General features: G+C 44.7%; 1 protein-coding gene across 1 annotated transcript in view; it reads left to right on the forward strand.

Moving 5' to 3' along the window:
- The window catches only part of gli3 (GLI family zinc finger 3), a 92,003-nt gene that overhangs the window by 28,207 nt on the left and 37,115 nt on the right, over nucleotides 1-26,681 (forward strand). Inside the window, exons 3-4 of the mRNA XM_038730904.1 lie at nucleotides 7,733-7,978; nucleotides 22,257-22,362. Coding sequence (XP_038586832.1) covers nucleotides 7,733-7,978; nucleotides 22,257-22,362 — 352 coding nt within the window. The remainder of the gene's footprint in view (nucleotides 1-7,732; nucleotides 7,979-22,256; nucleotides 22,363-26,681) is intronic.

The raw sequence follows: 26,681 nt of genomic DNA on the forward strand, positions 1-26,681 counted from the left end.
CCCCTCCCCAGCAGACTGTGATTAAGTCAACACAGCAGATCCTCTAATCTGTAGAGCTATCCCTGCCTGCTGCAGACACTGTAATGAAGGGGTCCAGGTCTCACCTGTATTTTAAGGGAAAAAGAGGTGAATTACACCCTGTTTATTAAACGTGCACTCCCATTCATATCACACACTGGGGGGCGGGTGAGGGTCAAGGCTGGGGTTTTATTGCAAACATGGCCCATCTGTCAGCCGTAATGATGATAGGATGTTGGAAGGCAAATGACGATTGATATGTTTATAAAGGTTTCTTTGTGAGGGGACTTGGCACCTTTTAGGTCGGAAAAAATGTGGAAAATGAACTAATGTTATTTTAGATGATTAATGTGTCAAGCTGTAAAGGCAAAACATTTATTCAATTAGCGTTTTTTGAACACCAGGTGACTTAATGTGTGAGCTGAACAGCCCCTCATTGTGGGAGCAGAGTGAAGGAGTCAGTTCAGTTGTGTTATTTTATGGCATTTGCCTTGTAGTTTGGAATTCTGATTGTCATGCTGTCTGGTAAAAACGCCTTATGTCCAAATGTGACAGGTTAGAAACTGTAAGCATTACCAGCTGCACCATGAAAGGCCCATGCATGCTGTTCATTTAACCCAGATCCGTCACACTCATGTGTAACCCCTGATTTAACCTGTAATGTAGACATTCAGCAGAAGGCATTATACTGAGACTAATGTAGAGTTATGGATGCAAAATTAACTCTGAGCACCTCCTACCTGGGATATGTCAAAGGTTGCTGACTATGTTTGAATATATTTGGCTTGTGTGCTATTTGAAATTAATACAGATTTATAATGAATAATATTATTCCCAGCAAATCTAACCTACAATTCTGTGCCAACACGCAGAAAGTGCATCCACACTAAGCTGGCCAAATTAGATTTTTTCCCCTCTTGCCGGCATGTGTGACACCTGTAAATGAAGATGTTCAAAAATGGTGTTCAGAGTGGATAGGCATGAAAATGACTTGCATTTCAGTGTTTAAATGTGGATGGGGAAAACGATCAAGGCAATCTGGAAAGGTTCTGTGTTGTAGTAAAGTTGAGAAGCCAGCTTTGCAGCGCAGCACTGCAGCAGTACCTGTTCATCTGGTTAACAGGTAGCTTTAATGACCAGTTTCACATTCCTATTTTTTCCTACTTCAGTTCTCTTGTAACAGAAACAGAAAAAACACATACATGAAGCAGGTGGTCACAGACAGAACAGACATTTGTTATCAGATCTTACCATGTGTTGGCTAAAAGAGCATTTTCCTATTTTTTCTGCATTTTGTGGTTCCTTTTACATAAATGACCTGGAAATGGTATTCTGGACATGGTTTTCACATTTAAATACCGTTTTCAAAATTAGCCTGCTTAGTATGGACGTAGTCTAAGTGTTGTCACATGGCTCTCTTTGTTTTCTGACCTGCATAACAGGTGCGAGAATAGATCAGCTGCAGCAGAGCATGCAGTAAATTAGACAGACAGATCTGAACATCCACAGGCCTAATCACCACAGAAGAGAGAGTGAGAGAGAGAGAGTCCACTATGGACTTCACCAGTCATTGATAAAGTGCTTAGCAGCAGGAAAATTAATGAATCCGGCCTGACTGGGAGAGGGGGTTTTGGGGTTGAACGGGAGGGAGTGGAAGGAGAGGAGGGGGTTGTTGGGGATGTGGGGGGGTAATCCTGTTCCAGCTAAATGGCTGATCCCTCTCATTCCTTAGATATCAAATGTCAAGAGTTAAATTAGCCTGCTAGCCTCAGATAGGAGTTAACATGCTTTTAAATTGGGCGGGGCGCAGTGATTCCTACCCTCTCTGGGATGGCGGGCAGGTGCCTTTGAAGTGTCTAATTATCCAGGCCTTAGTAAGTGCTGGCTAACTGTCTTAATGGGGACTCAATGCCTCAGTACAGTGCACACTTATGCAAACATGTATCAGAATGTGTGACTGTGTGTTTTTAAACAAACAAAAGCACGCATCATACTTTACATATGAGGAAGAAATGCAACATGAATGTAAAGTTTGAACTTTATGATATCATTCTATACTTTAAGGTGGGAAACATCCACAGTGGCATTTTGGATCGTATTTGATGTGCTTGAAATTACTGTATTATTTTTTCTATTTTATCCTAAATGCTGGCTCTGTGTTTCTTTGCTTTGGCTGGATATCCGTTTCTCTTGGCGAGCTGTTCCTAATCTGAGTGCCACAGACTTGGTCCGGATCACTCTGGTGTCAGAAGTGGGATTCCAATGCTGAGGCCCAGTGGAAAGCTGGCCCATTCTGGTCTGGTGGGCAGTGTGCCCAGATTCACCCTAAAAGACCCACTATCCCAAACGGACATAATTCTGCCCTAGTCTGCCCTAGCACACAATCATTTTACATTGTTACAGAGGATAGTATAAATAACTAACAGGTTATGGCTGATCATAGCTGGCTTGTGACTATTGGAAGCAATGCTAATACAGTCTCTAAGCCAATCAGACCACTTTGAAGCCTTGATAAAATGCTTCTCTTGGTGTTTGATTCCTCAAAGAATGCAGGCCAAGGTGCCCTTTGAATGAAAAACCTTAAAAGCCATAACTATCCATGGTCAAAAACGCATCAGTGTGCATTTTAGAGTCAGGGCTTTTAGCTCTCTCACCGCAATGCTCATTGCTCACTCACAATGTGGCCCTGATGAAATGGTAGTGGGGTTTCGGGCTGCTCTATGGTGGGCCTGTGCCCCTAATGTGTGAATAAGGGGTAGCTAGGGGCAGGCGGAGGCTTGGCACGACACAACCCTGCTGTGAGGCTGATTTGAGGTGAGCGCAGGGAAGATGGAAGGCGCCAAGCAGGCTTTGATTTGCTCCTCCCCAGCCCCGGGGCCTGGAGGCTGGGACTGCGAGATGGTGAGCTCTGGGTGCGTCCCAGCAGACCCCTGGCGGCAGAGAGAACAGGCTGGGAATGTGGGCCGTGGAGCGGGGGGTTGGGGCGTGGGCTGCCGAGAGCCAAATTGAGATGTGGGAGTCGTCAAATTTGGCTAGATGAATATTGAAGAGGGCATTTGTGGGTGCTGTGTGGGAAATCAGCAGCTGACAATTGACTGCTAACCAGGAGAGGGAGCATCCTGTCCTGCCCATGCCTCTCTCTGCAATTCATCCAAACATCAGTCACACGCTGATGGTTAAATAATGTACCACTACGGATACAGTCTTCAGAGACAGAATCAAACAGGAGTGCAAAGTTAAAGGGAGTGAACTTTATGTTTGCTAAAATTCTCCAGGGCTCTGACAAATATTTTGACTGGGGATTGCTAACTATCCTGCCCACAGATATCAGGGTAATGACCTGATTCTGCCTTCTGACATTTAGAGGATTTGTTTGTCAAGGAGTTTCTCGAATGTCACCCTCTTTAGGCAGATACAGAAAGGACTTGGTAACCTTTACACAATGCAGGATTGAACTGCATTGCAGGGAAGGCACCCAGCGCCTTGTGGCACGGAGCCCGTCAGCCAAGAAGTTGATCAGAAAAATACCTCACACAATTGCAGTAATCCCCTGTGCTCTTGTTGTGTTGGGTATGCTGAGTTTGAGTGGTCTCTCTCTCCCTCGTCTTTCAGCCTGTGCTAATCGTGAATGATTCCCTCTGTCTATAGCACCAATGCCAGGGACGGTGAATCAGGTACATAAGCCTAAGCCGCTTGGAGAGGTGCTCTTATTAAACTCCAGCCAGCTGCTGGAATTTTTCTTCCCCCTCTCATTGTTAATTGGGGAGTCTTGAGTCTTTCCCGGGAGTTGATTTGCAAGAGAAAGAAAAAAGGAGCAAGAGATTATTGCACAGGAGGAGAGAAGCTTTGAAGAAGTGTTTTGTGATTTCACTGTATATCCTCCTCTCCTCCTTGTTCACTCTCCATGTGCTCCCCAGCCAAAACCTGTTTGTGCCATTGACAACAGTGCTTTGAGAAGTTCGAAGGTGGAACACAGCATACGTCTGGCTTTGGCTCAGAGGTACAACAACACCTCCTCTGATGTTTAGGCTTTTAGGAAAGGCGGTAATGGGGGGGAAAGAGTTGCAATGTGATGTGCAACGGCCCTTTGTGTACCCCTGAAACATACATGTCCCAGCTTTAGCGATTCTGACTGACTGAGTTCAGGCTGGAGGGCAAATCAGATGCTTGAGAGTCAAGGACAGATTGGCATGTGGGGGAACAGCAATCCTTGTTCTTAACCTCTGCCTCTAGAAAATACCTTCAAAAACAACAAGCCAGGGTTTTGTTTCACTTTTTGTTTCTTTGAAATGACTGGGCACCCTTAACTTAAGCCCCCCTTGTCCCAGAGCCCAACTCTAAGAGGAATTGGCCCCACTCCATATCTCATTATCTCTTTTAAAATTTCATTTTGTCATTGCATCCACTCTCTCTTTTATGCCGCTGTATTAAAGGCCATGCATAGGGTTTTCTCTGAAGGTATTCGTACCAGTTTTACAATAGAGACCCCAGACAAGGGGAAAAAAGGGAGAAACCTGGGCTTTAGGATTTAATGAGTGGCTTGCTGGGGGTGAAAGATGGATAGAAAGCAAGTGAGGGAGAGCAAGAGAGAGTGCATTTGTAGAGGGTTAGAGAGAGAGAGAGAGGGAGAGAGAGAGGAGAAAGAGTAGTAAGGGAGGAAGAATGCAGGAATGGAGCACCAGGTACCATAATAGTGGCAGAGAAAGCTCCTGAAATACTAGAGCTGGGGCGTGTGCTCTGATCAGGATGGCAGTGAGCACAATTACCTTCTTTTCAAATCCTTCAGTGACACTGCGGGAGGAAGGAGGACTTTGAAACTTGAAAGGCAGGAGCTCGCTTTCAACCTCAAACGCGAGCAGGAAAGGGCTCTGAAATTTGTTCAGTGCTCCCCATCCACCATTAGCTTGTTTCTTCCTCTCGCCTCCAGGCATTTAAGCGCTTTTTGAAAAGATGTTAAGAAATTCAATCACCATAGAGAGAGAGCGGGATAGTTCTTTTTTCTGTTTTTTTGAGAGGCATGCTTTCCTCTGGTCCACAGAGGACCGGCCTGCTGCTTTTGTATTGGGCTGAATAGACCTGCAAACTGGTGGAGGGCTGGATGTGGCAACCATGGGAAAAGAGAGGGAAATAAAAGAGGAATGAAAAATGAGGGAGGGAAAAAGGGAAAGGGTCTGTCGAGCGGATGGTCAGAGGGAGAGAAGTGTTGCAGGGTTGAACTTTTCAAAGTTGCATGTGTTTACCTGTGTCTGCTCTGTCTTCATTAGCCAATTTTTGACAGATACCTGACATGTTATAGGATAGGGTAAAAAAAAAGTTTCCACCAGCAGGTACAAGCAGCACACAAGAAAAACCTTACTTGAGACTTCAGGTTCTCTTCCAGCAGTACTAGGAGTCAATTGACCCTTGTGCTGCTGAGTGTTTGTTTAACCATTTAAGGTGCTATAAACTGTGGTAATGAAGCCCCTTAAGGTGGTATATGGTAGAATGATGAACTGCCCTGTGGGCTTTCCATGGTGACTGGAGGGGGATGGTGGAACTGTGACACTCCTGTGATTGAACTATTAGTCGCTTGACCTCCCTTGGAGGAGACAGACATAACTGAATAGTAGTTTGGGTCACTGGAGAAGGAGAAAAAAGAAGGATGAACAAGAAAGATGGGGGAAGAGAGTTAAAATAGTGAAAAATAGTAATGCATAGTATATTTTCTAAAGCAAGCAGTTGAGTCTTCTTAGTAATTTCTTTTACTTGTAGGCTTGGCAGAGGATGTTTTAGGCCAGTTTTAGTGCTTTCTAACTTACATTATCCAAGGCAGTGATGTATCTATTTATAAAACATCAAATATCTGCGTGAAAGTAAGAAACAGAGCTCATAAATATGGAGACAGTCTTTACTTTCCCATATGTAATGCTAGATATTCTGTATGTGAAAGAGATGAGAGTACACAGTGGAAGCCAGTGCTACACACAGCTACATGCTCTACCCTTAGCAGAGCTTGCTCCCAGCATAGTTTACTGTCTCGACTTCTTTCAATCCATGTCAGGAGATGAACCCAATTCCAAAATCTCTTTATGTTAATGTTGCGCTTTGCAAGAGCAGACCTATTAATCCAGCTTTAACCGTATAAGTGCCATTATTCCCTTAATAAGATCACTGGCTGTGCAGTATAGGATTAAATACTTATATCATAACTGACACTGTCATTTCCTGTGGATGAGAGTCGCTTGCCTCTCTGGCTGTCAGTTCCGCGTTAAGAATCCTTGAATCTGCTGCCAGTACTGCGCTGATGCACGGCAGGCCCGAATGTTGGTAATGGATGTGGGAGAGTGAGGGGAATAAAAGCGGGACCCGTGGGTCGCTACCCTGCTCTCTCTTCGCCTCTCTCAGTCTCATTCTCTCTTTCTGTTTCCCTCTCTTAACCTCCTCCTTTCTGATCGCTTCTCTTCTTCTGTGAAGTGGTACAGCATTATGGCGGCCCTCTTCAGTGCTTAAAGTAGTGCTCTTTAATCTGGCCCTCTCCACTGTTCTTAATTGGCGGTTGGATGCTGTTGGGTTGCAGTGCATAGTGGGGGAGCCTTGCATGGCTAGGCTTCTAATACTGCAGAACCTCTGGCGCCAGCACAGAGGCATTTTGCCAGGTTCTCAGTGAGCAACATTAACGCAAGAAAGAGCATTGGGGTGTACTGACGATCAACACCCTCAATGGTGTAATCATAATTGCATATAACCAGGGCTGAACATCAAGACCGTTACAGCAGCATCTGATAAGGAAGTCAAAGCCTGAATAGGGAGACCAGATGAATTGGACTGAATTAAAGAGGTTGATTTGACAAATGTGGCTTAGGGCAAAAAGTAAGGGATGTCACTCTGGAAATTATCTTTATAATAGTTTTAGGCATCTTGCCTTTGTAAGTGTGACATGCCATGCCAGTTTCTGAGTTAGACTATATAGTATCGTACTACAGAAAAGACTAATACCAGGTCAGGAGGCTAGCTGACCCTTATACATGTCAGTTCAGAGTTCAGGCCAAGGGTCAAGGGTCGAGTCTTTCTGGTAGAGCTCAGCCCTTGAACTCAGTTCTGCATATATCCTCTTTACCAAGCCTGTCAGGAAGCTTTCTCCCCACTCCTCCTAATTTTGTCCTTGGAGTAAGAAAGATTAAGTTTGAGAGCAGAGAGAGTGGGGAGAAGGAGAAAACAAGAGAACACAACCCATGACGCTGGTTAATGGGCAGCCTGGAATGCAGGTAGAAAGCCTGCATGGGAATCTATTTCTTTATTAAAAAAAAGAACAGAGCTGAATTTCAGAAAAGACTTTTAGGAAACGCTGCCTCAACTGTGTGAAATGAAGAGGTTGGGATTTTTTCATTCATGGTGTCCATTTGCTCATACACCATCTGCCTCTGAACTCCCACATCTGGCGCTGTGGAAGGCAAAGCCTGGCAGATTTACACCCTAATGCCGAGTAGGTTTCAGGTGTACAAAGCTGATCTCCAGCTCCTCCCTTTACCAGCGCCTTCTACGTGAACTGACTTCCTCACTATGTGTACTATGTGGACATGCGTGTTGGGAGCAGATGTGAGACATTCTCACTTCTGCTCCCAACTTTTATTCTTATATACTATATATATACTTATAATAAATCTGCAGCTCATTGTTTTCCACCTCCAAAGTTTTAACATCAGATTCCCCTCTCTCTTTCTGTCTACTCTTACAGAGGACGAGACATCAGGCACGCCTTATCACCGTGAGAGGCGCAATGCGATCAGCTCCCAGGCCCCAACGCCCGGTGCCCCCGACAGGAACATAAGCGAGGAGCCCTCCACCTCGACAGAAGAACGCCCATCTCTGCTCAAGAAGGAGCTGCATGGTTCCCTGCCCCACCTGGCTGACCATGCCCTGCCATACAGGGGCACTCTGTTTGCTATGGACCCCCGCAATGGCTACCTAGACTCACACTATGGTAAGTAGCCACAAAATAGTGGTTGTTATTTATTTTTAAAGTGAAAAAACTTAAAGATTTTGTAAAGCAAAGAAACTACACAGCTCAAGGACATGTTTGTTGCGCTCCGAATGCTGAGGCCAAGTTTGTCTCTTTACTGTAGGTGAAAGGCAGGACTACCAAATACTTGATTAATCCTGACAGATTAGCCTCCCTCTTGCACACGCTCTTGCCTCTACACTCCCCCCCCCCACACACACACATTTGTGAACACATGCACGCACACTTGTCTTGTTTTGTGCCTGGGAAGTTAGTATGGGGAACGACCAGCGTAGCTTCTTAATTCCCTCATTAGGGGCCTGTCTGAACACAGTACTCCGCTTTCTCTCATCAACACACACTTCAAAGCCCCATAGCAGCGCCGAGTCAAACCTCACCACCCCCTACTCTGCGTCTATCTCTCTCTGTGGGACTCAGAGACTGTGTGAGAGAAAGGCGGCGAGAGAGAGAGAGAGAAAGAGAGAGAGCATGAGAGAGAGCAATCGAGATGAAGCTGGAGAGATTGAGGTGAAGGGAAAGCTGTGGCTTGAGTGAGATACTGATGATAATTTGAAAAAAGGTGAGATAGACAGTAGTAGTTAGATGAAAGCGAGGCTGTGTGTGTATGTGGAACAGCAGATAGATGATTGGGGAGTAAGCGGCTGATTAGGAGGTTAATTCGGTGGCCGCTGTAGCCAGGACTTAGCCTGCAGACAAGGATTTGATGTGATAGCTTGTTTAGTTTGGTTAAATTGGCTCTGAATTGGGGCAGACGGAGTGGGACAGAGGGATTTTAATGCAGTGGCAATAATGAAAAGTCCAGTGGACCCCAACCTTGTACTGTAACTCTATTTATTCAGGCACTTCATTAGCAACTGTTCCCTCGTGCTTGTGTGCCTGAGTCACCAAGGTGCCTCTTTAAGGGAAAGGTTACTTAAAACCAGGCAACGGTGCTTTGGACAAGACCCTCGAGGGCAGAACATTACTGCCCATTACATCCTGACCTAACTCAGCAACACTGCCACTTCTCATTTCATGTATGTATGTGGGTATATGTGAAGGAGCTCTGGAGGTTCCAGACCACTGGAGCTGTGGGGTTGGAGTGGGGAAAGGGGGGTCACTCTGAGGCTTGGGGTCATGTGGAAAAGTCACAGTCTGAAATGGAGAGTTCAAAAGCAGCAGGAAAAGTCAAAAGGGCCGTAGAGCTTCAAGAGGTTTTCTTTGTGCATTGGGACTCAAGAGGGCTGGAAGACTGCAATCATATGAGGCATAGGAGAGGAGAGCACGGTGATACTTGCTCGGAAGCTGTAGGCTCGAGGCACATAGATTTTTATTCTCCTTCTTCACTGCTTCTCCCACATTTTAATATAAAAGTATTTAGTGTTAGAGCCGAAACAATAAGTCGATCAACACAAAACTGATCTGCAACAATTTGATAATTTTTATTTATCAAGCAAAAAATGCAAGTTTCTGAAATAAATTTTTTCTTATTGATATCAGTGTCAATTTAATATCTTATGGTTTTCAACTATTAACCAGAAAAAAACAATACATTTTTTTCACCTTGATCTCTGAAATATTGTGATTGGCTTTAAAAAAAACACCTCTTCTGTTATTTTACAGACAAAATTATTGAATAATCAATTCATTGATGCCAGAATAATGGATAATGGAAATAATAGTGTCAGTAAATATATAAGAATTTCACAAAACAGTTAAGGTCTGATTCATTACCAGTGCTATAAAGAGAAATAACAACAATCAAGTTTTTTTCATCAATGTTTCTCCTTTACTTCTCTGATCCTGACTCTGCTCAGGAAGACTTATGATCTGAGATGAGAGCAGTGCTGTGTAAAACACCTCCTCCTGGCCCAAGGGGTTGAGGACATGGGGTGTCCCTAAAGGCTACGGTCCCATTCTGTCTGATTGAACCAAGCACCAGAGCTCAATCTCCATGAGCTCCAGCGGTCTGAGGGTCAGCAGAACGAAAGGGTTCCCCTAACCCCCCCCCACCCCAGCTGCTTTGAACCTGAAGCCTGTAGCGTCTGTCGCCACTCCTGCGCCACAAGGTGTAAAAAACCATGAGCTCCTGTTCTGGTTTCTGGTTCCATACGCATGTGAGCACACACAATTTACACACACACACACAGCCCTTACTCCACCAGCGGTAGTCCCTCTCTATGAGGGCTTTGTCACCTCCTAAATTCATCCCAGGTGTGTGCATGTGTGTGTATTTGTGATGGAGAGGGGGCCCTAAGCCTTTGTGCTGTGCTTGCATAGCTTGCCACGCCATGCAGCAGACAGCCAGGTAAATCCGATTACTCTTAGCGCTGGTGTGTGTCAGTGCTTAATGTGCCTAAATGCGACGGCACCTGCAGCCTCCTCACACCTGGTCGCTGGGTCGTTAACATGGTGGTGTAGCTCTGGGAGGCGTGGGAGTTGAACAGCGAGAAGAGAGCAAGGGGGGTTTATCTTCAGGGGTCTGTGCTCTGGGTAAATCTCTGCTATTCACCCAGACTTGTGATATCCCACTCTTCGTACGTCCATGGAGTAAGACTGTGTTTACTCTGGTTTTTACACCCACTTCAGTGCAGAAAAGAGGAGGCACTAAGGAAACATTACCCCTATTGTTAGCATTAGCTAATCGTGGTGATGCCTGAGTCTTAGCTGCTTTTCTTGGGCAAACACTGGATAAGAGTCCACATCCTTCTTACCACAGCACTAATACATGGGGCTTTGCTGTGGGATAAGAAGAAAGGATTGAGATGAGGATTAATGAGGGAGAAGTCTTTTTTTTAAGATCTTAATTGTGTAGAAGTGTGAATGGGATGCGCAGCGCCAACATCTGTTTACATTGTGTGCTGATTAGCCGGTCAGTGGTCCTGCAGCAACAGTGAGCCCACTTGCTGGCGAAGCATCTCTACTTGCTCCAAGGGGATCTTTTTCTTTAAAGTGTCTCTTTCTTAAACACATGCCCTTCTTTGCCAGACTAAACACATCCATGGAGGGTCTTAACGCACATCCCTTTCAATGGCTTTCTTGCAAATGTTAAAACTGCATTGAAACACCAGAGAATATTTAGTGAAAGGAAGGCAACTAAAAGAAAGTCAATTTGCCAATCTTTAGAGACAATCCCTAAGTATTTTGGCGCTGAAGTGACATACGTTTTGTGGCTGTTCTGTATCTGTGATACAGTTGGTCATTGATAGGAGTGGACCAGACACATTAAGTGTGTCTCCAGGCTGTTATGGCTGCCTATCAGTCCTATAGTCTTTGGGTTAGCTCTTTCAAAATCTAGCCCAGATCTGGCTGCTGGGGCTTAATCCCCACACCAAAGCCTTGCTGTCCTGATCTCAGAAACCAAGCCTGCTAATCTAGAGGCAGTGGAGGTATGGATCTCTTGGCTGAAGGATCCCTTCACATGTATCAATGTAACCCTGCTCGCTGAGCCTGGACCAAGGTGACTGCTACCTAGATCATACTTGCCCTGTGTTCTGGGAAAGCCAGTGGGAACACTGAGGCATGACGGAAAATCCATCCTGGGGTTTTATGATGTGGTGGGGGGTGGTGCATGTACAATCACAGGGGTTAAAGTCTAAACTGCTGTGCTGAGCTGATCTCGGGTCTACTGGGCCGTAGCATGCCAGCCGCTGCCCCGGCGTCAGTCTTTTTGCCTCAGTATCAAAATGCAGCTGACTACTGAACTGAATGAGCTAGCTGTCACCAAACTGAACGTGATCCGCACAACAATGCCCCCAGACTATATAGTTAATTACAGTGCAAAGAGAGCAAGAAAGAGCATTTTTAGAGTGTGTGTAGGTGGAAAAAGATTACAAACAGAAAACTCTTCTGAACTTCCACTCAAAGAACAAACTTTCTGCCCTCTTGTTGGTTCAAACATGACAAGTACTGGCTGGAATACAGGTTCAAACATCCTCCACCAAAGAACTGTGGAGTACAGAGGAGAGCCTGGGGTGGGAGAACACGTGCCTGTTTCAAGGGTAAGTGTTTGTCTTTGTGATTGTTTCAATATTGGCTTTTTGAGCGTGGTGGCACGGTGTAGTCCCCTAGTGGTGTGCCGGCACAGAGAAGCCTGGGGCACACTGCAGGCAATGGAGAGGGATCCCTTCCATCCACCCTTTCATCAAGTAAGAACAACATGGGCCTGTGCTCTGCTGTGGCCCCTTGGTCCAGCGCACCAGGGATAATCAGATGATCCCCTTTTATACAGCTTATTAGAGGCATCTCATGCTGTAAGATAGGTCATATTCTCACATGCATAACCCTTTGTAGCGCTTGATGATTTAAGGGGGTTAAGCAGAGTTTGAAGTGCTTCAAGAATGCACTTTCATAGCATCTTAAGGTCATGTGGTACTCTTACCACAAAGCTGATGCGTGTGAACTGAATATCTCAGAATAATGGCAGTTCTTATTAACAATGACAAGATTAAATGTGAAGGGGCTAAGAAGAATTAAGAAGAATTTCTAGAGAACTTAAGATGTTCAAAGAAGAATACTCAGCATTTCTTGGTATCATTGTCACAACATCTGTCAGTGTGTTTTACTTCTTTTCACATGAGATTGGTTAATCAGTCAAGTCACAGAGGCAAGTAGGAAGGCTGTGAAGGCTTAAAATGATGATTTGCTACATCTAGTTTCCTAAATCCAAAAGGAGAATCAACTGCGGAAAACACCACTGGCAACAATACATCAAGTACTCTACTATAAAAACAACAAGACTAAATGCTCATGGGGTCTTCTCCTCAGCTGGTTGAGCTTTTTCTCTCCTCCTTAAGTTACCCTGTAGTCGCCAGTAGGATAATCACCTCTGTGTGCTGTGGGAGAATATTTCATGCCTTTCTACATGTTTGCTTCCTGTGTATCCAAATCTCATCGCTCCTTTTTGTATTTTGGTATTTGCCTTCCTCTCACATAGTGGCAAAGATAAGCGCCCTTATCCCTTCAGCCAACAACCCATATCTTGCTCTCATCTCTGGAGGGTCGCAAGTATATATTGTTCTACATGAAGAGGAGGCTGATGAACACAGTATAATTAAAATGTTTCTAGCAGCCTGGTGAAATGTAAGATATCGCTGAAGAAAAGAGAAAGAGAATCAGGGGCTGAGTCTAAGGGTGTAAGTGAGACAGAGGGGTAAGAAAAAGAGAGAAGAGCCAGAGAGAGTGGAAGAAGAAGGAGGAGGGGGTGTAACAAAGCAGAAAATGAAGAAAGACATAAAAGAATGGGAGCTCAAGGAGGTCAGGCCCATCACAGGCTTTAGTGTTGCCTTTAAAGATGCCTGGGACAGGTGGCAGCTCCAGACAATCTCGCACCACAGAGCAGCATCCTCTCAGGAGGAGATAAGGGATTCCTCCATCCAGGCACCCTCCTCTCCCGCTTCCTCCCACCTCTCTTTCACTCACACTCTCCACCTCCCTCATGCCCACCTCCCTCCCCTTCCTCCCGTCTTGGGGTTCTCCCAGACAGGCTGCTTTGATGTGGCTCAGTGTGAGCGGGCAGCTGTAGGCCATGGGGCTGCAGCAGTGCTGCTGGGCCACTGGGCCGGCGGACCGTTGGGAGCCGACTCGAGCGCTGCTCAATCAGTGGGGCTCTCCGGTGCCCGGCACTTTCAGGTCTCATTAAAGCGCTCCGGCAGGGTTAATCCTCTTTAAGGTTTACATGGGCCCCAGTTTGTCTCTCTGCCCAGGCTGAGGGAACCCCTGGGCGCCACCTGCGTGACAAAGACTCAAATCACTGTGACACAAGTTCCCCTCAGTCTGTTGCCTAACTCCTCTGCTCCCCTTGTATGTTTTTCTCTCTCATCCCTCTTCGATATGGCTCTCACTTGCCTTGTGCGTTCTGCCTCTTCTTCACTCCCCTTCCCTTGATAGTACCTAGGCCTCGTTGTAAGTCTTTTAGGATTATTTGGGTGGAATCTGTTGACAGGGGTGCAGTAAATGGATTACAACTTTGTCCTTGTTTTGGGATGCTGTGAGGAGGGAAAGGGGAGAGATCAGAAGGATGCGCTTTGAATAACGAGAGAGGCAAAGAAAAAGAGATAGACCGGGAGCAGGATTAACTAACAGAATTAGGAAGACGATGCAAGAGTGAAAGAGAGGGTGAAAGTGAGGCTAAGGTGACAGCAATGCAAAGAGCACAGAGAGTGAAAAAGAGAGAGAATCAGAGTTCCAGATGTTGTTGCACTCATTCGACCTAATTGGTCCAGAAGTGTCGACCCCTGTCTGGCCCTGCAGAGCACAGGAGCCATTTGTCTGATTGCTATGACTTGGCTTTGTCTTTGCTCTGTGACACACAGTTTCCTCCATTACCCCAAATAATGGCCACATACCTCTAGAGGCCTGCACAGACTTTGTCTAATGTCTGTATGGGTTTGGAGGAAAATAGAGGAATAGACTTACAGTTCAGGGGGAAAGACCACTTGATTGTAAAATATATCAAAGGACTGCACTGGTGACCTTGAATGTTAAGCTTATAAACTTTTTAAAAATTTTGTATGCACGGCCATTTTCCTAAGGATACAGTATGTTTTCATATTGATTTCCCACCTTCCAGGCAGCCACTGGTTTTCTCAAATTAACATATGAAAATCAGCTTGCAGAGGTTTACAACTTGCATCAGATATATCGTCAAGAACATGTTACTGCCAGTTATGAACTCAACTGTGTTGTGAATTCAAAGATTTTCCAAGATTGAGATTGCAGAGTTGGTTCTCAAACTGCAGCCGTTCTAATGCACGAGACAACATGGTACCCTTTTTGCAACATCCATGTCTCTTCACTTATTGAATTCTGTTTTCTTCTGCAGCGTAGTTAATTAATGCATCACTTTTTGGCAGCTCTCCCTGAGTACCCTTGAATGCACCACTGACGAGAATTTTTAAACTGGCCCCTTCTTTTAACCCCATTACCATGCGATAACATATAATTTTGACATAAAAACAAAGGTGACAAAATGGTCACTGTGATGGATGGCCATTCTTAACCAAGATTAAAGTCTCTGCAAGTTGATATTCATAGCACATGAACTGAACTGGGAACAATGGCTACCTGGAATTGTAATTTTGTGAACAATAGATAAATAAATAAAAATGACCAGCTTGTGGCCTCTCAGCATAATTCAAAAATGAGAAACTGTGCGGTATCCTTTAGCAGTGTCCAGCCTGTGTGTTATTACAATGCAGTTGTATTAGCCTCACAGTCACTATCACACAGCCCCATGCAGTTTCAGTATCACCTGCATAGGGGCCCAGTGAGGAGCTGTGACGGGTGAGGGTCAGTCTATCACAGAGTAGCCTGATACAGCTGTGGCAATCATGCACACTGTCACTGATATGACCTTAACTCATACAGTGTATAGATGTTGCAGTAAATCCCAAATAATCATAGATTTTCTATGATACAGGCATTTAAAAAACTTGTTTAAAAAAACAATTGCTGACTGATTTTTCATTTCTGTGGTGACCCCAATTCCTAAATATTGATCTAAAAAAACATTGTATTTGAGTTGAATAAATCACACAGTGGGAGTTGAAGCACAATAAATGTAGCAAAGTCCTGGTGAGTTAACCTGAGGTTTAAATCAACTCTCTTCTCTCTGAGAGGTATCATCGTTTGGAGAGAAGGAGCTAGACAGATGTGAGACATGAAGAGAGAGAGAAGGGGAAAGAGGTGTAGTGCGGTGTTTCAGCTACTAAACTGCTGTGTAAATCTCTCCCCAGCTGGGTGGGGGGAGAGGAAGCTGGAGGGTGGGGTAGGGTAGAGAGGATACTGGAGCAAAGGGGGGGGGGGGGCAACGCACAGCGCTTTGTTCTGCTCCCCAGCTTATCCCAATCTGGAGAAATTCACCAAATAGATAGATTGGTGCTCCACAGAGGCCTCGTGAAATAACCTTCACTCCCCGATCTACACTGGGATAGCGGGAGGACGGGAGGTGGGAAAGGGAAGAAGAACGGGGCATAGCTGGGGTTGCATGGTGCTCGGGGCCCCTGGAAGAGCAGTGTGCGTGCTTAGCTCCACTCTGAAGCAAGGCAAGGGTCCTTGTGCTGGCGTGCAATTTGTTAAGATTGACTCGGCTTGGTAAATGTCTTGCAGATGCCGGAGTTCCATTAAGATATCTGTGTGACTTATGGAGGAAAAGGGGTAACTGCAAGTTGCTTGGAGCACAGCCTAGATCTTGATCTTCATTATTCTGGTTCCTGACTCCTGGTTGCTAGAATCAGGGTTTCTTACTGTATATTATTTCAGATATATGTCCTGCAAATGGATACATATTTCACACGGGATACTTATCTGTAAAACTTTGAACTTTTAGATAAAGTTTGGCAGGGAATTTTTGCATGTCACATGGATGATGTATGAGCAAAGTGAACCTTGTGTGAATGAAAAAAATTCCTGTATGTAACTTTGTAAATATTGGCACAAAGAGATAAGCTGCTTGAACATTAAGTCCCAGAGCAAATATGCATAGACTTGTAGAACCATGAAGAGAAAGGATGGGCATTGACCGACTTGTTCAGTGTAGACAAACAAATTACTTCTGACAGCAAGTAGCGATGGAATGTTTGCTTGTACAGAGAGCGTGTTATCGCGCATAGCTGACGTTTGTCTTTTTACTGCTCACTTTCTCTGCTCTGTTTTTCTGGTTCACCATGTTAATTACGATTACCCACAAGACTATTTGCGTTTAGGGGTGTGAGAGCAATTGAGCAACAGAGACAGGGAAAACAGAGGAGAACACAGCGGAAGAGAGAGGAAAAATCCATTGATTTACAGAGGAAGGGCAGAGTGTGATCGGCCAGCCTTGCGTTATGATGAATGGCAGAGAGATTGGCATGGCAACACTTAACATTCTTCTGTTATTTAACCTCTACTTGCTTTCTTCTGCTTCCTCCTTACTATTGCTCTTTGCTGAAGAAAGGCTTTCTCTGTTCTAGTGCCCAATCATTGCATATAGTATAGAAAGCGCTGCTCAGCAAGAACATTAGGCTAATTTATACAGCGGTAATTAGGCCATTAGACCTGAAACAATCTGGGACCCATAATTAAGCAAAGCGCTCCAAAAGTCAACAGCAACTCCCATTGAGCTTAGCTAAACAGTCTCCGAAAGTGTTATTTACATGTCCAAACAGCTTGAGGTCTCAGTGTAAGCAAACATGATGAGAGAAGGGGTGTGAAGGGAATCATCAGACGGAGAATTTACCTTCACAAGAGAGCCAGCCTCCAAACTTCTTCTACTGATAGTCTGCAAGGGGCTTCTCCATCTCCTTCTGTTGCCAGCCAGATAATTGTAGGGAAGCTCAGTATCATATTTTTTTGAAGAAAGCAGTTTTAGACAAGTACACTAAGTTATAGAGTCTAGGCACAAACTGAATACTCATAGTCATGCCTGTCATATCTGTGTTTACTAAAAGGAAAGTATTTTCAAGTATATATTATTTTGTTTTATGATGATTTATTTCTCTTTCTCTGATGATTTAAATATGGTACAAAATACTGTCTAGTGGAAAAATTGGTGCTTTGAATCTCCACTACTGATGTCCAAACCTTATGTTACAAGTTGGTGTTTTAGATATGCTGTATGTTATGTATTTCCCAACATGGGTTCGTGAGTCCTTTAAGGGGTGAGACAAACTGGCAAGTGATTAACAGAATAGAAAAGGGAAGAAATGGAAGGAAGAAAGAAAAATCTTTTTTTGTGTATATTTTAAATAGTTTTCCTTCTTTGGGCCTATAAAAATTATTCACATGAAACAGTATGAGAAGGGAAAATCACCTTTGGGTGGAACTGCTCAAAACTCATGGACATATGTAAAGTGTGCTGCGGTTAATTTTAAGAAATATTCCTGGAACTACGTTGTCCTTTTTTTTTGCACAGTAAAGATATGTGCTTGTATTCACTCCTATAAAGGAGCGACACAAGTTGCACGCACATGCACTTGCAAACACACGAACAAACAAAGTCTGGAGCATCTTTCACACACTCTGCGAAGTGTTGCAAACTTATGGTTTAACTGCAGGCCTCGCTGCAGACGAGCGTGCCTGAACAGTGAGATCATGAGCGGGGAGAGAGGTGGCATAATGAAATCTGGCAGTCACAGCCCCGGCACAGGCTTCATATGTTCCACATTAGCAATTCACAAACCTCTGGAGCAGGACCCAGCAGCCCTTTTCTCACTCCGCCTTAGTAGCTTATGACAATCTGTCACTGGCTCTTTGTGCTCTCGCAGGAGAGCGTCAATGAGAAGTGCAGTGTTTATGGAAGAGTGTTTCGTCCTCGCCTGCGGGTGACACTCTGTTAGAGAAGAGTCAGTGAACCCTCACCAGAGGAGAGGAGGAGCCCAGGTTTAGCAGTCAAGACAATAAACTCACAATGCTGAGTTGACAACAAAAGAGAAAGAATAGAAATTGTTTGTGTATTATCAAAACCAAAATCAGAATTGTGAGTGACAGCCCAAATTGTCCTAAAGTATCACATCACAAACGTTCCAAAGCACAGTGAAGATCCTTTGTGGTAAAACTTCCATTATGAAAGGAGATTAACCAATAAGGATATTGCAAATGATGTGCTTTAGGCTTTATCCTCCCCTTGTCCTCCCCCTTCTTTTGAAATGATTCAAGTGTCCAATAAAGGACAAGGCAATTACCATCCTCTCTTTAATGAAGGGGAAGCTGGCTTTTGGTCCTGAGCATGGTGTGTTTGTGTTGAATTAGAATTAATGAGCCTGGTCAAAGTTTGCCTCTAATTGCCCTTTCATTAGGACCCATTTGTAATCATATCTTAATGACTTCCATCCCTTCTCCTAAAAGAATTTAAAAAAGGAAAAATTTAAGCCAAAAATTAATACTGCTACTCTGAAAAGTTACACTGGGGTCATTAAAATGTTGGAGAAGAGTTCTGAAGAGCTGATGAATTGGTAGAGACCTATACAAAGTTCTACATTTCAAAAGATGCATCTCAACAAGGTTTGGTATCCAGTGTTCCTAGATTACTGACTTTCTGCATTTGATTGGTTGAGATGCCTTTTTTAATCCCTCTCACTTTGCCGGTAGTGGTTCACCATAAGCGACCGGGACAAAACCCTCGTAATTACACTTTCCTTAGGAATGCTGGATCTGCTGTGGTGTGTGGCCGCAGCGGGAAGGTAAAAACTGTGACGTGTGTGTTGGCTTCCTATGTGCCTTCCAGCTGTATAGGACAAGAATACCCCTGAATATCCAGAAGAGCAGGGGCAATTTAGTCGCCGAGTAAACAGTAAGGAGTCCCTACTGGAAGCACTGGAGATGGATTGCAGGATGGAGTCTCGCCCCCTCTCTCCTTCGCCTTCAGTTCTAAGCGACTGTATACATTCCCCCCAGTGACACAGGGCTGTTTGCCTTGCTAATGGAGAGCTGCGCTGGCGTAAAAGAGGTGGCAGGCTCTATTTAGATAGCCATGGTAAAGTAAACTTCTGAGTTGGATTTAAATAAACCTCGGCGGAACGGTTTGCCATGCAGCAAAGTTATGGGCCACAACGAGAGGAGGGAGGGAGGGAAGGAAAGAGTGATGAAGGAGCAAGGATAAAAGCGTCCAGTCTAGGCACAGGGCTGTGCTGAGTGAGGAGCTCCAGAGACATAAACATAAGGGGGGATCTGGGTAATTCAGTGAGGAGTGGCGGATGTGGGAATGAAGTGTGTGTTGCGGGGGTGAAGGGGTGGGGTCTTTAACATTATTTCAGTGTTTGTAATCTCTACAGTCATCCCCCATTGCCCAACAGGACAGAAGTTAGTATACAGTTCATGCGATGTGGGCAGGGATCAGTAAGATTAGAGAACAGGAAGCTTTTACTTCCATCAAGCTAGAACACAGTGCATAGGCCCCGGTAAACCTGAAGGTTCATTTCCGACTCTTGACAGCCAAGGGCCGACAGCCTTGGAGTGGAACTTTGGAGAGAAAAACAAAACAGATTCTGCCCTTGTCTACCACAAGCCCATCCCTCTATCCCAGCATCCCCTCATCCCTCCCTCCCTCAGCAGCTCTGGAATCAGCCGAGGTGAGCCAAGCCAAAACTGAGTCATCAGGAGGAAACTATCAAACAGACAGAGACGAAGTGGTCAGACGCTTGCCAGAGCTGTATGGAGGAGGCTTTTTTACCACTTATCTCTACAGTTGCAAAAAGAGGATGAAAACCCTCGATTGGTTTCTAAAAGTTTTCTTTTTACTTGTTGAGCACTTTAAGCAAACCCTAATGTGCTCTAATATTACTATATTGCTATATTTCAGGGGGTATTTGAGCACATTACACAATAATCAACAAGAAGTAATTAGAAATTAGAGACCTTTTAGCGGGACTTAATGTAACACACCATTTCCAACAGGACCATGCAGTCGACAATTAGATTAAACAATAAAGATTAATTTGGATTTATATGATTTATATGAGTTGTTTGTGCATAATTTCACTTGATTCCTGACCTGCAGAGCCAGTCAATCCCACTAGACTTTTTCTTCGCCAACAACAGGTTTCAGTAGATTGCGCCAAGCAAGGTATGGAATCTGAAAAAAATGCTTTCTGTGGCTTCAACAAAAGAAAATAAGTTCTCAACTGCTGCAGCGATGTCAGCCTCTCTGCTACAGTTGTGTGGGGCTTTTCCGAAAACAATAGGGGTTGCTGTTTTCACGCAAGTTGTAGGGTGCCAGGGTTTTGAAATTAATGAGGTACCAATTCAACAAGTCAAACTCGATTTTCTTGTCACAGGGAGTACTATATAGCATGTTAAAACAGCTATATAATGTTGTCTCTGGCTTTGGAGAGAGCTTTCCAAAGTCTTAGGTTACATCACCTGGGTATGCATTTGGAGGCCTATATTAGGGACTAAAAGTCAGGATATCTTGGCCTCTGCTGCTTCTATTTTGAGAATTTGTCTCTTGCATGTCCCCCAGTACTAAATCCTTGAAGTACCTCTTTAAGACTTGCATCCTAATGCTGAAGGATTACAAACACCAAATTGATTGCCTCTTAATTGTTGCTGTGTTGCCCCAAGCTGACATTTATCATACAAATGAATGAATGGGTGATGAGGTAAGCAGACCTGCGAGATGCTGGGGGATAAAAACCTATTGTGCTGCCCATTACTGCAGCTGCTTTTGGCATGCACCAACACTGGTAGAGCTGTCGGGCACCCCACCGTTTGGCCATCTGCCCTCTTGGCACATGCTTCTAAATGTTTACAAGCAAAAAACACATAGCTAGCAGCCTCATAGACTTGCTGCGTGAAGGTATGCAGATGTTGACACATGCTTTGCCTCAGGGTGGTGATACACAACTTGGCAGTGGTCTCAGTAACAGGCAATAAAGTGACGTGTTCTGGCAATGAGAAGTGTTCATAAAGCATGTGAATAAAGAAGTGTTAATTTTTTTGTTGTGTGGACACTAAAGTCTTGCGTTTGTGTGTTAGTAATTTACTGTTCCTGTCTTTCTGTACATGTTTTAACCCATTTAAGTTTCACAACTCGACCCTCAGGTAGGCAGCATTTGAGCAAAACTCCCACTCATGGTTTGCTCGTTGCAACTTGTCCAACAATGGATGTACAGTTGCAACACAAAATTCCAGCTTCAAGTTTTAAAGATTATGGCGTGGAGTGCAGTTGAGGTTAGAGAATGAGTGCGCACACATGTGAATCCAGCCTTGTGGCAGCGCAACAGTTTCAATTTCAGGGGTAAAAATAGAGATAGAGAGAGCTCATATTATGCAAATGTTTTAATGTTTTATCTGGAGGGGGAAAAATGAAGCCTCTCAATACTCTCCGGCAGTTGTGACAAAACACTGAAACGGAAAAGGATGTTTTTGTTCTCATTTTGTACATTTCATTGGTTGTACTTAAATGTTATCCTTTATACAAAAAGATATTATGCTTGGTATGGTGCGAAACATGCCATTTGGCCGCTTTTCTTACGGTTATTTATGGCTTTTTATTTTGAGTTCTATCAGCCTTGAGACATTTACAAAGACTTCCTCCGTGAACATTTTGGAGCAGTGCAGCTTTTAGTTCAGTGAATTTAATGAGGTCTAATTTGGGTGGGTCTGCTGAAAGATAGCCATCAACCACTGCCTTTCATTATAGCTGCTGTTTAGATTAGCTGAGGAGGGAATGAATGCACATGACAATAATTATTTCTTATAGGAACCAGGAGTGTTAGCATGTGTAAGGAAAAAAACTCGTCTTATATTTCATTTCTTTTTCTCTTCTTGTTATTCTTCACAGCTGCGCCACAGTTTTTCCCTACCTTCCATCCTCCCGTGCCAATCGACGACAGACATGCCCAGGGACGTTACATCTACGAGCCTTCCCCTGTGCCTCCTCTTCACGTGTAAGTCAAACTGGTCACACACGCACAAGCACACGCACACACACACGCACACCCTCTGATCATACCTGAGAACACATTTGATTCAGCTGCATCATACGCATCCCCCGCTTCTAATGGCGATACAAATCAAGCTCCTAAACTCCCTTCCGCCTGTGGGTGTGGAGCATCCTCCTCGTGGGTGCTCGGGTGCCTCTCTTTGCCTTTCAGGATCAAAGGCCACGGCCCTGTACGTGCGCAACATGATCCGCATGTCAGAGACACGCAAATGAACATGTGTCAGAGACATGGAAATGAGAGCAGGGCGAGGGGAGCCTGGGAGCGTGCAATTCTCATAAGAGCAGTGATCAAGCCTTGTCAAGAGAAGGAAGCAATGCCTCTGCTGACATGTAGCCATCTCTGACAGACACAGATGGGCTCATGACACACAAACTGTGTACAACTAACCAGCGCGCCTTATCCAATCACATGCATGAACAGGCTATCAAATATGAAGTAAAAACATGGTGTCATGCCTCGTAAGAGAGAGTGGTAAGTATTTATAAGCAGGGGAACTCTTATTACAGTAGTCTCGTATTTCCCTGTAGGGTTTCTGACGGTGCTGGCCAGGTCAGCACAGAACTTCAAAGCACTCTTCACATTCCCTCAGCTCACTTACATACACTCGTGTACAAATTGCCCTTTTTTTCTCCTGACTTTTAGTCACCTTCTTTCACTCTTTCTGACTCTTTTACTCTTTCCATCATTTGTATTCTTCGCATCCAAACAGCGAGTACCATAAGGAGATGCTTCATCGTCCTTGCGGCGCTTGTTTCCTACCGGCAGACACGAAGGAAGCGATCACCGCGCGACGAGGACAAATTGACTGGGGCAGCTACTTGGGCCGCATTATGTTTGATATTCTTCATCATTATCAACTTCCCCCTTCTCCTCCTCAGGAGTCATATCTTTCCCTTGCTGATGTGCCACTAAGCGTAATGAATTTTTTATGTCCCCCCCCCCGCTCCGCCTCCCCACCTCCGGCCCACCCTACCTCTCAACCCCTCATCTCCTGCTCAGGGGCTGCAAGAGAGGGAAAAAAAGTGTGTGTGTGTGGGGGGGGGGGGGGAGGCGAGGAAATAAAATAGGGAGGTGATTGATGCCCCGTGTCACTGCAAACAAAATGGCAAATATAATTTAGCATTTAGCTTATGCGGAGATAATGGGGCGAACACGCACCGGCAACATAGGCTCGAACAAACAGCCTGGCTTGTTATCCGTCAGGAGTGCTTTGGTACGATCTGGGGCACAGGTTAGGGAGGGGGAGGAAAGAAATGAGGAGGGGGTGGAGGGACAACACGGAGCCAGGGAATCGAATTAAGGGGGAGAAGTTAGGCAGCGCTGGTGTCTTCAGTCACTCTGTCCGGACAGGAGTTATCTGTGCGCTTGGTTTGCTGTCACTGGAGACACGGCCGTGCTCCGCCATGCTACTTATGGCCTATTTATCCGAGCCATTAAGCATAGAGCTGTTTTAATATGACAAGCTATGCTGAGGGAAACTATTTGTCATTATTATAAGACAGCTGTTTAGTGGCTAGCCTTATTTAAATCAAGTCTGTGAACTCACTGTCACACACGTTATCTATAAACTTACGTGGGTTTCATGCAGAAATGATCTCAACTACTTTTGAGTCTTTGCACAGGGAAGCAACAATATTGCCTGCTTTATTGAAAAAGCGGCACTGAATTCCATAGCGAAAAGAAGAACTCATCAGTATAACAACTGGGTCCAACCACCTGATGGCAAATTAGAGTTAATTACACTTCCAGGTTTAGCTTTGTGCAAGTTTTAGCTGTGGCCAAACTTTACGACCGTAGAGCTGCAGCCAAAGATTAAACCTCTCTGAACATTTAAAACTGATGCATTCTGCTCAGCAATGCTGCTTGAACAGCAAGAGCAAATAGAGGCAGTCAACGTATAGCTGTCGCTATGGAAGGAGGCGGCTTATGGAGAAATATTGAATTGTTTTAAGACAAGTTCTCCTCGGTGAGCAGAATTAATCGTTATTAGCCCTCTCAAAGATATGCCTAAGTACACAGGGACTATTATTGCGGTACTTCCCCATGCAGCCTCTCATTACGGCCTGTAATTACAGTTGGGTTGGCCCTGCGGCAGCTCCATCAATCCAGCCAGCTTCCCCCGCCACGCACACAAGCCAGTCACCACTGGGCATCCGTGGCCAGAGCAAAACACCGCGAACGCCCAGCAGCTTGTTTCCTCTCTGCCACAATGACACATCAACCATCCGTACGTGGCAAATGAACAGAATCATATCCTATTACTGTGAAGGGCCTAATTGAAACATGTTTATTTATGGCCCCCGTTTTCAGACGAGGAGCGGGTGTTAGCAGCGCAGCTAACGGGCTCCAGCGATATGAGGCGGTAGAATTAAATTAAAAGCTCATAAAATGAAATATGCTCTGTATTAGCTGTTTGACACTTAATTTGCCTTCAAATGAGCAGAGGAAATCACAAATTAACTGTCCTTTGTTTTTTTCCTTCTTTACCTCACCTCCTCTATTAGGCAAGGGAGAGCGCAATTACAGACAGAGGCTAATCGTTTAGTTTATGATTTCTTGTGGGGAAGGTACCAATGTGCCATTCAATATTAAAGCCTCAGGGTCAATAAGGGGGGTGGGGTCCCTTCTTATGGGTGCTTGCTTTGCTGAGGAACCCGTATATTCACATGAAAGAACAACACTTTTCAAGAGTTTCAAGAACCTCAGTTTGAAAATAAACCAACACCAACTAACAGCAAGCCTCTTCTGACTTTCCATAACCTCTGAACTTAAGCAAAGCCAGTACTGATCCAGGACCAGCAAAAGTCTTTCCTGTCCTGAAGGTAGCTCTTTCTCTCCAGCACTTCTCTGGTCTGGAAACAGCTGAACCCCAGCCTCACCAAAAAAGAGAAAGAACCCTTCCTGCTTCAGAGAAGATGCTTCCTGCTTAAATAAACACATTGATCGGTGAAGAGCAGGCTCTCCATGGGAGCTCTGGTCCCCTCTGCCACCACCATTGTGCGGGACTGGCTTAATGGGAGTTTGGGGGGAGGTCGGGGCCAAGAGAAGAGACCGCTCCTTTCATTCCAGCTTTATTGCCTGACCACGGTACACAGCAAAACAAAACAGCCCTCTCATGCGGCTCAGCGCCGGCTCTCGGTCACCCGGAGACCGCTCAGAACAAATAGAGGTATTCGTCACAAGTCAATTATCAGCATCGGAGTTTGCTCTGGAGTCCCGGGCCCTCGTGCTGTGAATGGGGCCACTAAAACAACAAAACATTCTTATGGGATAAGCAATTGACTCACAACCTTTTGCGTAGTTACCGTATGTGGATTTAAGACAGAATAAAGTCCATTTAGGAGTTTGTAAAGTTGTAAAGCAAAAAGGATGAGCAGAGCTTTCACTCCCCCCCCAATTTCATTGTGGGTTAAATATTTATACTATATATATAACTTAACAAAAAAAATCATTTGGTTGAAGCATGTGCACTGTTTCAAATAACTTTGAACCACAAAAGTAACATTTTAACTATCTGGAGAAGTAAAACAGAAATAAATATATAAATTAAATATATCAATATAAATAATATATAATCCAGTCTACATTTTCCAAATTCCAAAACACAAATTAGTTTATATACTGTATTTTTATTCTGTTCTGAAATTCAGACTTTTATTTTAAAGAAAAGAAAACTTCTAAGTGTGACTGATGAATAAAGTCATGGACCGTGTTTTCTGTCAGTGTGGAAGTAGAGTGCAGGTGGGGGGCTGTGGGGGTGTGTTTCCTTGCTCCCAGCCTCTGTGGTTATTTCATTCAGGAGTGTGTTTGTTCAGCTGCGGGCCCGGGCCTGACTGGAAGGTATTCTGTAGGTACCAGGGGAGAGCAGCGGCACATCTCTGTCATCGCAGCACAGCCTCAGCTCTGAAATGAAATACCAGAAAGGAGTTAACTGACTTAAGGGCTGCGTCAGCTATGTTGCTTCAGAAGCATCATTTTATATTTTCTGTGGCCATGTAAGATTCTCACCAATTTCCCACTGTTTCTACACCAACTCTCAGTCGCTACCCCCTCGCTGTCCTCTGCCTTTGGCGCAGAGTTTTATTTTTTTTAAGATTTATGCCGTGTTGTTTTGTTATTTACATAAACTGTTGTCAGAGCGCCCAATCTGGGTATAGAGGAGCGGCGTGTTGCTTAGCATAAAGACCACGGTCTTATCTCAACACCTCCTTCCAGATGGGACGAGGCAGAGCATTGCAACACACACACACACACACACACAC

The sequence above is a fragment of the Micropterus salmoides genome, unplaced genomic scaffold, assembly GCF_014851395.1.
Source record: "Micropterus salmoides isolate LMB-PRFRI ecotype aquatic unplaced genomic scaffold, ASM1485139v1 Ms_hic_scaffold_1, whole genome shotgun sequence".
NCBI lineage: Eukaryota > Metazoa > Chordata > Actinopteri > Centrarchiformes > Centrarchidae > Micropterus > Micropterus salmoides.